The following is a 17,818-nucleotide window of genomic DNA, read 5'->3' as shown; positions in this document are numbered from 1 at the left end:
AAAATAAAAAGAATTTAAAAACAAATATGGAGGAACAGAGCTATGTTTAATGGGCAGTCTCCATTCAGCATGATGGAGAAGTTTTGGAGGTGGACACTGGTGCTGGTGGGACCACAGTGTGAATATACTTAATGCCACTGAGCTGTACACCTAAAAACAGGTAACGTGACAAATTTTATATTTATAAAAACTAAATGTTTTCCTCCACCTCAGCAAAGGCACCTCCAGTCTTCCAGCTGCTCCAGCCAAAACTTTATAATCATCCTGACTCTTCTATATCTGGGACCCCCCACCCAAGGCTTAATCAGCACCCTGCTGTGAACCCGGAAAAAAAAGTTAGGGCAGCTCGGCGGTTTAGCGCCACCTTCAGCCCAGGGTGTGATCCTGAAGACCCGGATGGAGTCCCATCGGGTTTCCCGGCAAGGAGCCTGCTCTCCCCCTGCCTGTGTCTCTGCCTCTCTCTGTGTCTCTCATGAATAAATAAATAAAATCTTTAAAAAATAAAAATTAAAAGTGAAAAGTGAAAATTAACAGTAAATTACAAAGCACAAAATGAGGAAGAGGCTCCATCTGCAGTGACATCATGATACCAACTGGGTGAGAGGGGAGGCCAGGGGCAAAGCAAAGGAGAAAAGAAGGGGGGCTGGAGCTGGCACCCCAGGAAAGAACCTGAGGGTGGGGAGCCTCAGGAAGAGGAGAGGCCCAAATCAGACAAGGGACAGGTCTCAGAAGTGCTAGTAGGAGAGAGAAGGGCAGTGCAAGGCAGAAAGAGCTAAGGCCCAGCTGGCTGGCTGCCAAATGTCTTCACAGGAACTGTGCCCTGGCACCAGAGTGCATGCCCTCACAGCCCTTGGAGCAGGTGCAGGGCAAGGGAAACCAGAGAGCAAGCATGGACTGGGCCTTAATTGGGGCATCTAATCTCCTGCCCTGTTCCCCCCATACCAGGACCACCTTCGAGGCCCAGGCCCAACCCAAGTCCCATCCTGCAGGCATAGTGCTCTTTTACCTAAGAAAGCTGGGAGGGCGGGACTTAATCCCAAAGGCTGTGTGTGAGTCCAGGCTAAGAATCAAAACTATGGTAGAAAGATCCAACAGAAAATCCTGCGGGTCTCCCCACAAAGTAAATGCACTTGGCACCTCCACTGAGGCTATCCAGGGAAGTCTACAAAAGCTGCAGCTGTAACAACCACCCTAATCGGCCTCCCTGCTAGCAGGACGATCAGTGAGTCAGCGGAAAAACAACTTCAGACCACGCTCACTGCTCAAAACTCTCCCAATTCCCATCCCACTTCCTCAGACCCTGTGTGCAGAGAAGCTAATCTTTTACCCAACATCTGACCTTTACCCTTGGTTCCCCAGAGGGGATCTCTATGCCCCTGGAATGTCCTGACAGGAATGTCTGGGGATTTCAGACATCTGTGGGTCTGACAATGTGATTTACAAGAAGTGCTTTGGGACACATGACCTCTGGGTCCAGAGGTCGGGGGAGGTAGAGACCGAGTCAGCATCCGAGATCCTGAGTAATCCCCCAGAAACCTGGACCCCACAGCTCAGGTGAACTTCCCTGCTTGGCCACACTGTGTGTCACAAACCAGGAGGAGGTCTCAAGTCGAGGGCTCCACTGGGAGAGAACAATCCTTAGGAAGCTTCACTCTTGGAATACCTCTTCGCATTCCCCCTGCCCACCCATTCCACCCCTATGCAACCTGTCTTTTGGCTGAACGCATATCCTTCCAGATATTAAAACACCATCATCTTACTGCTTTCCTGAATTCTATAAGTCGTTCTAGCAAATTACCCACTGAGGGTGGTTCTGCAGACCCGGAACTTCCACCTGGTGTCTGAAATGAAGTCAGTCTTGTGGGTCCCATGCCCTCTGCCAAATTCTTTGCACCCTTCAATGTGACCACCTTACTTGGGCCTTTGTGATCTGTTCAACCCCTACCAACCAGAACTCATCGCCCCTCACCCCCCTCACTCTCAAGCAAGGCAGGCCCCTGCCATACGGCCCTAGAGAGCCCCCTTCACCGGGTACCTGGCAAGCTAACCCCCTCCTTTGGAGGGCCTTTCATTCAGAAGTCACCTCCTGGCTGAGGCCTCCCCTCCTTCCTCCTCAAGCTCCCTCTGCCCCAAGCCCCTCCCTCTCTTCCTGTTTGACTTTTTTCCCCTTGGCACACTATCACTATAACCCAGCACTCTGAATTGTATTCACTTTATTTCTCCTCCACCTCCTCACTGCACCATAAGCCCCAAGGACAGAGAGATGCTGTACTTTGTTCCCTCCTGTAACCCTGGGACCTAAACCGATTTCTGGCACACACTGAGCACACAGTCGATTCTTTTTGGGGAGGAGATCCTGCCCTGACAGGTGGAGGAAACTCAAGACCTCACCAGGCAGGAGTGACTTTTTTTTTTTAATATTTTATTTATTCATGAGAGAGAGAGAGAGAGAGAGAGAGAAGCAGAAACACAGGCAGAGGGAGAAGCAGGCTCCATGCCAGGAGCCCGATGTGGGACCCGATCCCGTGTCTCCAGGATTGTGCCCTGGGCAGAAGGCAGTGCTAAACCGCTGAGCCACCACCCAGGGTTCCCCAGGAGTGACTTTTATTTGAAGCCAGAATATACCTTATCTGGGGTTTCATCTGTAATCTGTGACAGAAAAGGAAGGGAGGGAGGGAGGGAGAAAAAGAGAAAGAAAGAAAAAAGAAAGAAAAGAAAAGAAAGAAAAGAAAAGAAAAGAAAAGAAAAGAAAAGAAAAGAAAAGAAAAGAAAAGAAAAGAAAAGAAAAGAAAGAAAAGAAAAGAAAACGAAACCAGGACCCAAAGGGCCAGAGGAAGGGAGGAATAGTGTGTCCTGTCAGGCCACGTAGGGGAAGCGGAGCAACAGGCCCTCATGGGGCTCCAGGTTTAGATGCTCTAGCTCAAGAGAGGCATCCTCCTCATGGCCCAGATGGGTACTGAGCAGCAGGTTGACTTTGGCTGGCAGGCTGGCTGTGGCCGGCAGACCCGAAACCCCCAACTTGGCAGGCTGGCCTACATCCCCAAAGTTGAGCACTATCAGGAAACGCTCATTCTGGTCCCACTGGCGGATGTAGGCGAAGATGTCAGGCCCGGAAGAGAGTGCATGGAAATCTCCGTGCAGTAGGGAACGTTCCTTGCCTCGCTGATCACTCAGCCTCCGGAACAGGGAAAGGAGGGAACGTGGGTCTTCATTCTGGCTCTGCAAATGATCAAGACAGCAAGAAAAGATAAAAGACACCCCTGGGCACAAACTCCTACAAGCCACCTGCCCACCCTCTGCTGAGCAGGCCTAGCCCACTCAAAACCCTTACCTTCACACTCATGTTGCTACTTCCAGGTCCTGAGGCGTTGGGGAAGCTGGATTCATCCCAGAGCATGAACGGAGCCTGCGCAGGCTGAAAAACAGGGAAAACAGGACTTGGAAAAGGCCTGGGCCTGCACTCCCTCCTCCTGTTCCCAGACTCACCCATGCAGAGCCTCCCCCATGCCCCCACTCCCCACTCTGGCCTAATTTCTGCTGGACAAGCAAAGCAGGCTCCTGCCTCGGTCCCTGCCCACACTGTGCCCTCAGCCTGAAGGGCTCTTGCAGACAGCCACAAGCTACCTCCCTCACTGCCCTCTGGTCTCTGCTCAGTTGTCTCACCAGATCCTCTGTGGCCACTCGATGGAAAACATCCCCCTACTCCATGTTTTTCTTTTCTTTCTTTTTTTTTTTTTTTTTTTTTAAAGATTTTATGTATTTATTCATGAGAGACACAGAGAGGCAGAGACACAGGTAGAGGGAGAAACAGCCTCCATACAAGGATCCTGACATGGGACTAGATTCCAGGTCTCCAGGATCACACCCTGGGCTAAAGGCATCGCTAAACTGCTGAGCCACCCAGGTTGCCCCACTCCATGTTCTCTAGGCCCCTGGCCCTATTCTCTTCTGCATGGCACTGAACAGCACTGGGTACCTTTATTCTATTATCTAATTTCACCACCTTCAGCCCTTCTGTGTACTGCTGTATCCTCTGTGCATGGCATATAGGATTTACTCCATCAAACTATGGATTAACTAAATGACCAGTTCTATAAATACCAGCTTGGGTGTCCAAGCTTGTGGCTAAAGCTAAATGAGTGTCTTCATGCTCTTATTGATCATGGCAGGGGCTACCGTGCATTTCTCGTACTCATATTGGTCCTCCACTCAACTATGAGTTGTGGAGGACATAGAGTCCCCTTGAATGCATCAGTGAATGAATGAATGATGGCTTCCATACTGGACACCTACCACATGTTCAGGCACTGCATTTAAAAAATATGCTCTCGGGATACCTGGGTGGCTCAGGGGTTTGGTGCCTGCCTTCGACCCCAAGACATGATCCTAGAGTCCCGGAATCAAGTCCCACATTAGGCTCCCTGCATGGGGCCTGCTTCTCCCCCCTCTGACTGTGTCTCTGCCTCTCTGTGTCTTCATGAATAAATAAATAAAATCTTTAAAAATATATATATGCTCTCATTGAATCCCAACTTCCCCACAAGAAATGCATTAACCCAGAAGAGATGATCAAGGCTATGGCAGTGAAATGACTTGCAGAGGCCACACAGTGACCAACTAGGTGGCTGACCAGGAATCAAATGCAGCTCCCCCTGAGGCTCACATCTGCCTGCAGTCATCCACACAACCATTGAGATAGATGAACACAGCCTCCCCCACCACACTGGGGAGGTAGCAAGCCATACCTGGCCAGGCAGGGCAGCTGCCTCCAAGCCAATCTCGTCTCCATAGCTGAAAACTGGGGTTCCGGGCAGGGTGAAGAGGAGCAGTTGGTAGAGGCGGAGGAGATGAGCCGGCACGAAGGAAGTCAGGAATCCCGCCTGAGACAACTGCAGGAATGGATGCACTGGTGAGCCCCGAAGCCCACCTCTGCCTCCATCCGTGAACACCCCTTCCTCTAAAAGGCCTCCTTCTGCACCTTCTACTCCACACTATGTACTCACACTCCAGCTGCACCAGCGATTGTCAGTGGCATTCAAATACTGGGTCACTAGGAATTCTGTATGCCTCCCAGTGGTATCAGGGCTCGACAAGTATGAGCTAGTCAACAACAGGTCTTTGGTGGAGCCAAGCAGGCTCAGGATCTGCTGAAGGTCAGAGGACTCAGTCCCCGCAATCAAGAGCCTGCACAGAGCAAGAGAATAGGACAAAGTTTGTAAAGAGCAAGAAAAGAAAGAAGGTGAAGAAGGTTCTTGGACTAGGGATCCCCCCATTCCTGGGGCCTAGCACTCAGCTGAGGAGTTCCCATGGGGAAGCTGAGTTGGCAGGGGAGGTCTGGCACCTACCTATCTTCACTGAAGCTCTTGGTGACGTTCTGCCATTCAGCCAAGAACAAAGATGCATCCTAGAAGGAAAAAAAGCAGAGTCAAGGAGGAGCAAACACTACCAAGCCCTGGAAAGTCCCTCTGCTCTGACCCAGGCTCTGCCTCTCACAGGGAAAAGGGACTTACCGTCAGATTCTCCACGTTCCGAACCTGGAACCCATCCACACCAGCCCGCAGCCAAAAACTCAGAGCAAACTACAGGGAAGGGGGCAAAAGAAAACAGACAAAAGGTATCAACACTCCGATGCAAAAGCTTACAAAATCCAGCCCATGTCAAACCATGACCACCATGCACTTCTCCATGACCTTGGGAAGAGTCACTTGCCTTGACCAGCCTCAGCCTCACTTAACCACCTCTATCATAAAGGTTTAGCCTTCGGTTCCCTCCCTTTTTGAACTATCACTGATTCTAAACAGTACAGCATTTCACTTCTCTGTTCCACCCCAGGGCAAATCACACGGCTTCACCTTTGGACTCCTATAGGAAAGGCCCAAGAGAAAAGGTACATTCATAAAAATAACTTCATTTAACCCTAAGCATGTGTGGCGATGCCTGGGCGTTTCAGCGGTTGAGCATCTGCCTTCGGCTCGGGTAGTGATCCCGCGGTCCCAGGACTGAGCCCCACATCAGGCTCCCTTGCTTGGAGCTTGCTTTTCCCTCTGCCTATGTCTCTGTCTCGCTCTCTCTGTATCTCTCATGAATAAATAAAATCTTTAAAAAATTTTTTTTAATTAAAAAAAAAACCAGGGATGCCAGGGCGCGATCCTGGAGACCCGGGATCAAATCCCACGTCGGGCTCCCGGTGCATGGAGCCTGCTTCTCCCTCTGCCTATGTCTCTGCCTCTCTCTCTCTATGTGACTATCATAAATAAATAAATAATTAAAAAAAAAAAAAAAAAAAAAAAAAAAACCCAGGCAGCCCAGGTGGCTCAGCGGTTTAGTGCTGCCTTCAGCCCAGGGCCTGATCCTGGAGACCTGGGATCGAGTCCCACATCAGGCTCCCTGCATGGAGCCTGCTTCTCCCTCTGCCTGTGTCTCTGCCTCTCTCTGTTTCTGTCATGAATAATAAATAAAATCTTTAAAAATAAATAAATAAATAAAATAACCCTTAGCATGTGTGAAATGCTTATATACTCATTTCAGAAATGACAAAGCACTCTCAGAGGAGCAAGGAAGCAAGCCCACAACCACAATCAGAGAGCAGCAGACACAGGGAATGCAAGCCAAGATCCCAAGACAAATGTCCATATTTCTCTCCCAGTGTCCTGAGGCCTGGGGAGGGTAGGAGTGAGAGAGCAAGGCCCAAGAGGAAAGAGTGAAATTCAAAGCACAGCCCCAGGGCAGTCTTGATGAAGATCTGAAAAGAGGAGTCAGCTCTGCAGCACAGGGCCAGGCCTGAAGTGAGGGCATTGATGAAGGCAGAACATTGGGGCCCACCTCCACAGCCCTGTCCCCTTTCTCTCTCTGGTCCCTTTGCTCTCTCTTCTCATCTCCATTTTCATCTGAGGCTACTAGTCCTCATGCCATACTGTCTGAAACATTCCTTCATCAATAACTTTTAAGAGACTTTTTTTTTTAAGATTTTATTTGTTAATTCATGAGAGACATGGGGGATGGGGGCAGAAACATAGGCAGAGGGAAACACAGGCTCCATGCAGGGAGCCCGATATGAGACTCGATCCCAGGACTCCAGGATCATGCCCTGGGCCAAAGGCAGGCACCAAACCGCTGAGCCACCCAGGGAGCCCGAGACTTTATTTTTTTAAGTAATTTTTTAATTTAAGGAATTTTTTAAGTCAGCTCTACTGCCAATGTGGGGCTCGAAGTCACGACCCTGAGATCAAGACTCTAGGATGCCTGAGTGGCTCAGCGGATGAGCCTCTGCCTTTGGCTCGGGGCATGATCCCAGGGTCCAAGGACAGAGTCTCCGCATTGAGCTCCCTATGAGGAGCCAGCTTGTCCCTCTGCCTATGTCTCTGCCTTCTCTCTGTGTCTCTCATGAATAAATAAAATCTTAAAAAAAAAAAAAAAAAAGGAGTCACATGCTCTATCGACAGGGCCAGCCAGGCACCCTTCCTATCAATAACTTTTTTTTTTTTTTTAAGATTAGTTTATTGGGCAGCCCCAGTGGCCCAGCGGTTTGGCGCCGCCTTCCGCCCAGGGTGTGATCCTGGAGACCCAGAATCGAGTCCCACGTGGGGCTCCCTGCATGGAGCCTGCTTCTCTCCCTCTCCCTCTGCCTGTGTCTCTGCCTCTCTCCCTGTTTGTCATGAATAAATAATTTTTTTAAAAAATCTAAAAAAAAAAAAGATTTATTTATTTATTCACAAGAGGCAGAATGAGAGAGAGAGATGCAGAGACACAGGCAGAGGGAGAAGCAGGCTCCCCACAGAGAGCCCGATGCGGGACCTGATCCCAGATTCCGGGATCACGACCTGAACTGAAGGCAGGCACCCAACCTCTGAGCCACCCAGGCATCCCCCTATCAATAACTTTTAAAGAGCTGAACTAGATGACCCCAAGGTCCTATAGAAATTTAAGGAGTAAAGAATTCTATTTCAGGAGGATCCCTGGGTGGCTCAGCGGTTTGGCACCTGCCTTTGGCCAAGGGCAGGATCCTGGAGTCCCGGGATCGAGTCCCACATCGGGCTCCTGGCATGGAGCCTGCTTCTCCCTCTGCCTGTGTCTCTGCCTCTCTCTCTGTGTGTGCGTGTGTGTGTGTGTCTGTGTCTATCATAAATAAATAGATAAATAAATAAATAAATAAATAAATAAATATTAAAAAAAGAAGAATTATATTTCAGTATCACGGGGGCCAGCAAAAAGTCTGAATCCGCTTCATTTTTATTCTACCCCTGCTGAACTTGTCAATATCCCAGGACCCAATATCCCATTAGGAGCTTGGATGACAAAGTCCCATTCCCAGCCTGCCCTCTTTGCACCTATACCTTCATTCAGTGAAGGCAAATTACCGAAATGAGATTACTTAAGACCTCAAGTCCTAAGCACAACAAGCTACTCTGAACCTTAGTTTAGCTTCTTCATTTACAGATGAGAGGTGACAGGGACTTTGTGTGGTCACAGAGAAATTGAGAACACATACAAAGTACTTGGCATTGTCCCGCACACATAAGACCACAATGCTTACAATTTCAGACTGGGCTCCACTCCAAAACACATCAAAGAACTGGGAAACCAGACAGAACAGGAGTCCCACAGAGAAATGGCTTCCTCTCCCAAAAGGAAGGAAAATCAAACCCACAGTAACATCTGAGAAGTTCCTTTCCTGGCACTGTTACCATCAGAATCAAGGAAACAAGATAAATACGTGGCCAGAAAAGGAACAAGCAAAGACAGATTGCCCTGTTGGCCTACCCACCTGCCTGTGGGAGGAGTGAGCCAGTTTGGTTCCCAGGAGCAAGAAACCCCTCAGCGGGGCAGCCCAGGTGGCTCAGCGGTTTAGCTGAAGGTTTCTTGCCGCCTTCAGCCCTGGACATGATCCTGGAGACCTGGGATCAAGTCCCACGTCGGGCTCCCTGCATGGGGCCTGCTTCTCCCTCCCTCTGCCTGTGTTTCTGTCTCTCTCTGTGTGTCTCTCACGAATAAATAAATTAAATATTTAAAAAAAGAAAAAGAAACCCCTCAGCTAGAGCCAGGCTGGATTTATGGGGCTTGCCAGCGGGATCAACACAGCCCCGGCATCAAGCTCCCACCTGCTGTCAGCACCAACACACTCACCTTCATCTTGGCAGCCACAGCGTCAATCTCTGTGGGGAGGAACCATGAGTCCTGGCCCTTGTAGTTGGGAGTGAGGTCCAGAATGACCCGGATGCCTGGAACAATGGAGGAAAAGGTAGTCGTGAAAAAGACTTTGGAGTGAAGGAAAAGGAAAAAAAATCAACAAACACAAGGCGGTAGACTATTCCCTATGTATTATGTGGCACAAAACTTAGATTTGAACCCGGCTTAAGATCTTCCATGAGGAAACAAAAAAATGGGGCGCCTGGATGGCTTGGTGGTTAAGTATCTGCCTTCAGCTCAGGTCATGATCCTGGATTCCTGGGATCCAGTCCTGCATTGGACTCCCTGCATGGAGCCTGCCTCTCCCTCTGCCTGTGTCCCTGCCTCTCTCTTTCTCTGTGTCTCTCATGAATAAATGAATAAAATCTTAAAAGAAAAAAAAAAAAAAACACTGACTTAGGGGCTGCTGGCTGGCTCAGTCAGTAAAGCATATGAGTTTTGATCTCAGGGTCATGGGTTCAAGTCCCATGCTGGGCAGTAGAGCCTATTTAAAAAAAATTTTTAGGGCAGCCCTGGTGGTGCAACGGTTTGGCCCAGGGTGTGATCCTGGAATCGGGCTCCCCACATGGAGCCTGCTTCTCCCTCTGCCTGTGTCTCTCCCTCTCTCTCTCTCTCTATGAATAAATAAATAAATATTTAAATAAAAATAAATTTTATTTTTAATAAATAAAAATAAATCACTGAGGAAATGTGGTGCCCACATTTTGCAAGTAAGGGCACCAAAGCCCAGAAGTTAAATGACTGGACACACAACAAGTAGAAAATCTCTGAACCACTCAACAAACTCATTTTAGGTTGAAGCCTAAGAAACTTCCCCTGTACCTGCCTCAGGAAAACTCAGAGCCAGTCAGTGGTAAACCAAACAAAAATCCTATCCTGTCTTTCCCGAGCGGGGAAGCATGGCCAAGCCCTTCTCAGCTGCTTCTGTGACATCTCCAAGACACCCACTCTTTTTCTTGGCCGACTGCAAGAGATTGTCAAAATCTTCCTTGGAGCCGAAAGTGGGATCGATCTGTTCCAAGTTGGTCCCAGACAGGTCATCCTTCTGGTTCCTGTGAATTGGGCCCAGCACAAAGCCCTTCACCTTCAGAGTGCTCAGGTAATCCAGATGCCCCTTTAGGCCTGAAACGGGAAGGCAGGGTTAAAGTGAAACCCCCCGGAGAGACCCCAGATCTCCCCTATTCTCCCCTCCCCCCCCCCCCCCCCCCGAACTAAGTGTGGGGTCGAGGGTGAGCTGGGAGCACGAGACTCAGAAGAGCTGATGTAAGATCCCTTGCACGTTACTTCAGAAACGTCAGCTACCGGCTTCCGGCGCCCGCCGCAGGAGCCAGGGAGGACGCTGAGTCAGCTGGCCTGGTGCAAGAGGGAGTAGGGGCGGTTTTCTTCGAAGAATAGAAGGGGAAGCGGCGTCCCAGGGTGCGCGGACGGAAACGGGGGCGGGGGAGCATGGGGAAGCCTCGGGGTCACCGAGGCTGGGCACCTGGGGCGCGCACAGAACTCACCCACTAGGCCCCCCGCCCGGGGGCCCTGGAAGGCCTGAAGGTCGCCGATGCGGTAGAGGGCACCCTTGTGCCACCAGCTCTGCGCGGGCAGCTCGCGGCAGCGCGGGGCCCGCACGATGATGACCACGGCGCCCGCCAGCATGCCGAGCCAGCCGAGCCAGAAGAGCACCAGCAGCGCCCAGCGGGTGCGCACCCAGCCGGGGCTGCCCGCCACCTTCAGCAGCTCCTCTTTGGACAGGCCGGTGAACTTGGCCGCGGCCGCTGCCTCCGCCTCGTCGTCGGCCACCTTGATCTTCACCAGCCCGTTCTTCTCGGCGCCGCCGGCCACGACCACCGCCATGGCCGCCCCGGACGCCGCGTTCATCGGCTGCTTCTCGGGCTCCAGCTCGTTCAGCTCCACCTCCTTCAGGTCCACCTCGGTGTCCTGGCTCATGGTGCCTGCGGAACCGGCGACGCAAGGCGGCCTGCGGTCAACCGGTGGCTGGACTCCTGCTCGGCCCTCTCGGCGTCAGCTGGGCCTCGCTGGACTACGCCACCCCGCGCGGCTTCAGCGACCTCGGCTGCTCGGCGGCGGGACCCGGGCGCCTCCGGGAGGAGCGGGGAGCCCCGCCCCCGCCCCGCCTCTTAAAGGGGCACCGCCCGGACTGCCCTTTGTGTGCGGCGCCCGTGGGCGGCAGAGGGGACGGTGGCGCCGGCGCGCGGTCGCCGCGGCGGCCTCCAGCTCCTCCTCTCCACCTGTTAGCCCCTAAAGTTCCTTCCAGAGGTGGGACGCCCAGAGGCTGAGCACCGCGCCACCTTCGGGTGGAGGGAGCCTGATCTGTCGCGCCCCGGGAAGGGGCCGGGAGGGGCGGTGCAGCGCCGCAGGGGTTCCGGAGCCCCTCCCGGCGCACTCCGGAGGCGGGTGACTACCCCGGCCCCGTCCTCCGTTTGCCCCGGGCCCTGGGCTCAAGCCACCGCGTGGCCGGCCCACCTTCGCACGGCCACTGAGCCAGCTAAACCCCGCTCCCCGTCTTTCCCCGACCTCGCCTTGTCTCCCCAGCCTCCGGGACTTGGCGCTCGACCAACGCTTCCCGCAGGGCTTACTCCCACTGGTCCTTCAAGACTACTCTTGAGTCCAGTTCAGATAATTTCATCACGTAGCAACTCTTGAGCGCCCACTACAATACTTTGCTTTATTAACTAGACTGAATCAACTCTAACTCAGTCTTCCCCGAGATGTTTTTAAAATGAACCTGTTCGGACAGGAGAGTCGAAGCTGACACTCCCTCGCCCTACCCCACCCACAGTTTTTGGCGCCAGGATGTCGGGGCCGCTAGGAATCCGACATCCAGATCTGTAGAAGCCTGATGGGCAACCTCAGGCCTGTAGCAAATATTCCAAGGTTGGGCTTCAGTTGGAGGCATCCACCATTTTCCTACAACAGACCAGACTTTCCCCCACTTTGCAGGGCTTCCCACATATTAGCCCAACCTCCCCAGGGTGCCGGGGTTACCTTCCCCACCCACACCCACCATCACTTCACTATGCTAAACCTTGGAGGCAGCTGCAGAGGCCCTGAAGACCCCTAACCTCCAAAGAGATCCTGGGATAGAGAGTAAGTGGGGCAAGAGACAGGTTCATAGCAGGGACAGCTGGACACTGATACCACGGGAGTACACACACTCACTCAGGAACTTCTTGTTCCTGACCGGTGCCAGCCAGGCTATTTTTCAGAGAGGAAGTGAAGGAAAATAGTTCTTTCTCCTTCTCCCACCTGGGCTAGAAGCCAAGATAGCTGTGTAGTTGGAAGAAAGCAGAAACCAAGATCTGAAGAAACAGCAGACAGAAAGGGGAGCCAAAGGAGACCCAAGGGTGTGAAAAGGCTCATCTTCTGCCATTCCCCTTCTGCATACCAAAGCCCATACCCCACTTCCACCCTAGGAAAGCCAGAACCAATTCCTAGAGGGAGGCAGGCCAGGGGGTAATCAGTAGAGGTCAGACGGGTGTGCAAAGAGGATAGTGAATCCAAGGTGCCCTGAGCATGCCAGATAAGCACCAACCAGAGGCTCTGAACAGACTTTATTCCCAAGGGGAAAGCTCACGGTTGAGAAGGAGGGTCAGAAGCTCTCCTTGAGATGGTCCAACATAACACCCCAGGGAACATTACAGCCCCCCATGTTTCCAGAAAGATGAAGCCAATTCCTTCTGCGTGAAGAAGCTAGCAACTGACCTCCCCAAGGTTATCACCCCCACACACGCCTTCCACAAAGACTACGGCCTGCCTCCCTCAGCGACATCAGCTTTCAAACACCTGCCAGTCTCACAGCACGTGCAGCTTTGTCAGGCCTCTTCATCTTTGTACCTGCCATTCCATGTTTTCCCTCCCTGTTCTACCATTTGACCTTAGAAGCTCACATTCCATTCGAGACCTAGCTCAGATTACAGCTTTTCTCAACTTCTCCAAAAGAACAGTTTTCCATTTACCTCTGCTACAACACATACTGTTTGTTTACTACATTTCCTTTCTGAATGTCTGCACTTTAAGACAAGTGGCAGAGGCCTCGTGCTATTTGCTGACAGGCCCTCCTACTTACAGAAGGAGCATAAGTAGGCACTCCATGAGTTTCTGGAAAATGAGTGGATAAACTACACAGTCAAACCCAAATATTTCCCTCCTTAAAAACAACAAAAGTAGCATAGGAAGATAAATGGATAAAAATGAAACAACATTGTACAATAACAATAAACAACGTTGTACAATAGCATAAATAAGCAAAACAGGGGCACCTGGCTGGTTGAATCCATGACTCTTGATCTCGAAGTTGAGTTCGAGCCTCAGGTTCTCTGTAGTGATTACTTGAGAAAATCTTTAGGGGCAGCCCAGGTGGCTCAGAGGTTTAGTGCTGCCTTTAGCCCAGGGCCTGATCCTGGAGACCAGGGATCGAGTCCCACATCAGGCTCCCTGCATGGAGCCTGCTTCTCCCTCTGCCTGTGTCTCTGCCTCTCTCTTTCTCTATCTCTGTGTCTCTCATGAATAAATAAAGAATTTTTTAAAAGTAAAATAAAATCTTTAGGAAAAAAGGAAAGGGATGCCTCTCTCTGTGTCTCTCATAAATAAAATTAAAATATTTAAAAAATAAAATAAAATCTTTAGAAAAATGAAAGGAAAACAAACCATGGCTTGTACCTGTTCAACCAAAATGAAAGGAATAAATCTAGGGGAAGGAGAAGATAGAGAAAGACTGAGAAAGAACGCACAAGGTGGCTAGGGATCCTCAGATCCTTCAGTGGTTTGTTTTTTTTTTTTTTTCAGTGTCTTTTGATACATAAAAAACTTAATATTTACTGTAGGACGGGCACCTGGGTGGCTCAGTGGTTGAGCATCTGCCTTTGGCTCAGAGCGTGATCCCGGGGTCCTGGGATGGAGTTCTCCATCAGGCTCCCTCAGGGAGCCTGCTTCTCCATCTGCTTATGTCTCTGCCTCTCTCTCTGTCTCTCATGAATAAATAAATAAAATATTAAAAAAAAAATTTACCATAGGACTGCAGAGTCTATCATTTGTCAAGAAGAATTCAGCCTTCAAGAGAAGGCCAGGACAAAGCAAAGATAAAAGGCAGTTCAAAGGTCCAGTGACTACATCAGGCTACACGTCTTCAGGACTTTACACTCAGGCCGGCAAGTGGGGGTTGGGCCCTGAAATGCAGAGAGCTAACTGTACAGACAACATTCCTTTCTAAACCCCTGTTGCAAAAATTCATGTCACATGTTCCCCAAAAAAATGAGTATTGTGGTTGACCCTTAAACAATGCAGGGATTAGTGGTGCAGCCCAAAATCTGCATGTAACTTTTGACTCCCTGAACACTTAACTATTAATAGCCTACCATTAAACTAGAAGCCTTACTGATAACTTAAAGACTTGATTAACACAGCTTGTATGGTATGCATATTATATCCTGTTCTCTTACAATAAAGCTAGAGAAAAGAAAATGTTATTCAGAAAATTATAAGAAAGAGAAATCACACTGAGTGTACTGTATTTATAAAAAAAAAAAATTTAATCTGCATATAAGTGGATCTGTGCAGTACGAATCCGTGTCGTTCAAGCGCCAACTATACTTGATCTTAGCCAAAATATAGGGAAGTTATTTTCCCCCATGTGTACAAAAAGGATCTCCAAAGACAGAAGGAGAGTTCAAAACTCTCCAGGAGACTGTCTGCTCCAACAAACTCCACAACTTTGCCAGAGCCCAAGGCATTATTCCAAAGACCCAGAAACAAAGCATCCAGGCTCCACTTCTAAAATATCCATTAGCCTTGGGGAGTTCAGACATTGGAAAACTGGGTGATGGCTGAAGTTAAATAACTGAGTGTTTGAAAGTCAAAAAGCACTGTGGTGATGAAAACAGAGGAGGTTCACCCCAATCAAAGGGGTTCCCTTGGCAGCTGGTACTGGAAGAACCAATGTTAGAAAAAAGTTGTTGTTACAAATACTGCACAAGGGACACTGGCTGCTAAAGAAAAGAACTACCACGGTTGTCTTCATGAAGGATAAGGACTATGAAAGCCAGAAAGAATAAAGGAAATACCACCAAAGCCATCTTTTAGAAGAGAAATAAATACACCAACTGAAAAGTGTCTGGTAAATTAGACAAATGAACAATACCACAGCCAGCCTTTCTCTAATGCAACTAAGTATCAAAAGAGAGAAGCATCAGAGATCTAGCAGATCAATGCATGGAAGAGACAGAAAAGCATTTTTAACATATTTTTCTTGGATAGATAACATCAGATATTTATTCAGTTAGCCTTAAAAGGCTGACCTAAGTCCTCCAACATCAGCTCCTTCTGCCATCGTGGTCATACAATACTGGTGGGGAGCTTCATTTTCCCATCCCCTGTGACCTTCAAAACTTTCCATCATCACATTCTTTTGAAGAAAATTACCAACTGCATCCACACTCGAGATGTGGCATTAATATCTGCCTCCTGGGGCGAGAGCAAAACTATCTCCATGAATTACTGAACAGGTGATTTGTCTCTTCTCACTCATATATCTATCTACCTATCTATTTGAATTATTCATTAAAATTTATTTATTTAAATTTATTTTAATCCTTCATTTATTTATTTAAACTACTCATTTATTCATGTCAGTAAGGACTCATGGATATTTATTTTATATGTTGGTTTAGAATTCAACACTTTATTATTGGGGTTTTTCCCTCAAATTGCGCCAGCTTTGGCCACTATGAGCTCTTTCAGATTGGCTCCTTTAAAACATTTCTCTTCCCCCTGTCCCTTGCCTTCCCTGCCCAAACACACACATACTTTTTTTTAGCACTTCCTTTTGTCCTGGCACTACAAAATGGTCCAGGCTTACCTTGTATGCAGCGAGGGCCCCGGTCCTAGAATCAGCCACTTCTCCAAGGAGCCCTGGTTTCTTTTATTGGAGAATGGTATTAGAAACCAAGATTGGTCGTCCGGGACGCCTGGGTGGCTCAGCAGTTGGACGTCTGCCTTCGACTCAGGGCGGGATCTGGAGTCCTGGGATCGGATTGGGTCCCACATCAGACTCCCTGCATGGAGCCTGCTTCTCCCTCTGCCTCTCTCTCTTTGTCTCTCACGAATAAATAAATAAAACATTTTTTAAAAAGAAAGAAAAGAAAAGAAGGGCAGCCCCGGTGGCGCAGCGGTTTAGCGCCACCTGCAGCCCAGGGTGTGATCCTGGAGACCTGGGATCGAGTCCCCCATCAGGCTCCTTGCATGGAGCCTGCTTCTCCCTCTGCCTGTGTCTCTGCCTCTCTCTCTCTCTGCGTCTCTCATGAACAAATAAATAAAATGAAAGAAAGAAGGAAAGAAAGAAAGAAAGAAAGAAAGAAAGAAAGAAAGAAAGAAAGAAAGAAAGAAAGAAAAGAAACCAAGATCTGGGCATTCAGGTGTCTTGATGAAGAAAAGTTATTCATCAAAAGTGTTACCGGTCATGGTGGGATATGTGGGCTTGGAAAACAAACAAACATATCAGTGTTTTCTTTTATAGTCCACATTTTAATTTTTGGTGTCTTTTTTTAAGATTTTATTTATAAAAAAAAAAAAGATTTTATTTATTCATGACAGATGCACAGAAAGAGAGGCAGAGACACAGGCAGAGGGAGAAGCAGGCCCCATGCAGGGAGCCTGATGTGGGACTTGATCCCGGGTCTCCAGGATCACGCCCTGAGCTGAATGCAGGCGCCAAACCGCTGAGCCACCCAGGGATCCCTATTTTTGGTGTCTTATTTAAAAAATCTTTTTTGGGACACCTGGGCGCTCAGCAGTTGAGCATCTGCCTTCAGCTCAGGTCTTGATCCTGGAATCCCGGGATCAAGTCCCGCATTGGGCTCTTTGCATGGTGCCTGCTTCTCTCTCTGCCTGTGTCTCTGCCTCTCTCTCTGTGTGTCTCATGAATAAATAAATAAAACCTTTTTAAAAAAATTAAAAATCGGGGATCCCTGGGTGGCGCAGCGGTTTGGCGCCTGCCTTTGGCCCAGGGCGCGATCCTGGAGACCCGGGATCGAATCCCACATCAGGCTCCCGGCGCATGGAGCCTGCTTCTCCCTCCGCCTGTGTCTCTGCCTCTCTCTCTCTCTCTCTCTGTGACTATCATAAATAAATAAAAAATTTAAAAAAAAATAAAAAAATAAAAAATAAAATAAAAAATCTTTTTTGAGGCACTTGCTCAGGAGAACATGCGACTCTTGGTCACCAGGTTGTGAGTTAGATCCCCATGTTGGGTGTAGAGATGACTAAAAAACAAATAAACTTTAATAATTCTCTTAAAAAAATCTTTCTTTAAGGCTTCAAAGATATTCATCAACATTTTTTTTTAAAGATTTTATTTATTTATTTATTTATGAGAGAGGCAGAGACACAGGCAGAGGGAGAAGCACGCTTCTGTGCGGGGAAGCCTAATGTGGACCCCAGGATCATGCCCTGAGCTGAAGGCAGATGCACTCAACCGCCGAGCCACTCAGGCGTCCCTCATCAACATTTTCTATCCAAAAATGTAAGATTTTGGGTTCCCTGGGTGGCGCAGCGGTTTAGCGCCTGCCTTTGGCCCAGGGCGGATCCTGGAGACCCAGGATCAAATCCCACATCAGGCTCCTGGTGCATG

The 17,818-nt window shown here is 49.2% G+C and overlaps 1 protein-coding gene across 1 annotated transcript; it reads right to left on the bottom strand.

The window, feature by feature from the left end:
* Positions 1 to 2,405: 2,405 nt before the first annotated feature.
* Positions 2,406 to 16,286, bottom strand: SLC3A2 (solute carrier family 3 member 2). Its single transcript, XM_026004633.2, has 10 exons — positions 16,049 to 16,286; positions 10,689 to 11,126; positions 10,135 to 10,308; positions 9,124 to 9,218; positions 5,511 to 5,579; positions 5,346 to 5,404; positions 5,004 to 5,184; positions 4,746 to 4,889; positions 3,332 to 3,415; positions 2,406 to 3,219 (listed from the first exon to the last, which is right to left on the bottom strand). Exons 2-10 carry the CDS (start codon positions 11,119 to 11,121, stop codon positions 2,857 to 2,859), a joined length of 1,602 nt encoding a protein of 533 aa, XP_025860418.1. The 5' UTR covers positions 11,122 to 11,126; positions 16,049 to 16,286; the 3' UTR covers positions 2,406 to 2,856.
* Between the last annotated feature and the right edge of the window lie 1,532 nt (positions 16,287 to 17,818).

Source organism: Vulpes vulpes, chromosome 5 (assembly GCF_048418805.1).
Source record: "Vulpes vulpes isolate BD-2025 chromosome 5, VulVul3, whole genome shotgun sequence".
Lineage (NCBI taxonomy): Eukaryota > Metazoa > Chordata > Mammalia > Carnivora > Canidae > Vulpes > Vulpes vulpes.
The sequence above is the reverse complement of the archived record's forward strand: the minus strand, read 5'-3'. Positions and strand labels throughout refer to the sequence as shown.

Bases quoted from the DNA above. Each gene is read 5' to 3' on its own strand.
- SLC3A2 (XM_026004633.2), bottom strand. From the start codon at position 11,121: ATGAGCCAGGACACCGAGGTGGACCTGAAGGAGGTGGAGCTGAACGAG. The intron at 9,219-10,134 runs GTGGGTGTCTTG...CCATTGTTCCAG, and splicing joins GCAGTCGGCCAAGAAAAAGA to GCATCCGGGTCATTCTGGAC. The intron at 5,580-9,123 runs GTGAGTGTGTTG...CCTTCCCTGTAG, and splicing joins CTGTGGCTGCCAAGATGAAG to TTTGCTCTGAGTTTTTGGCT.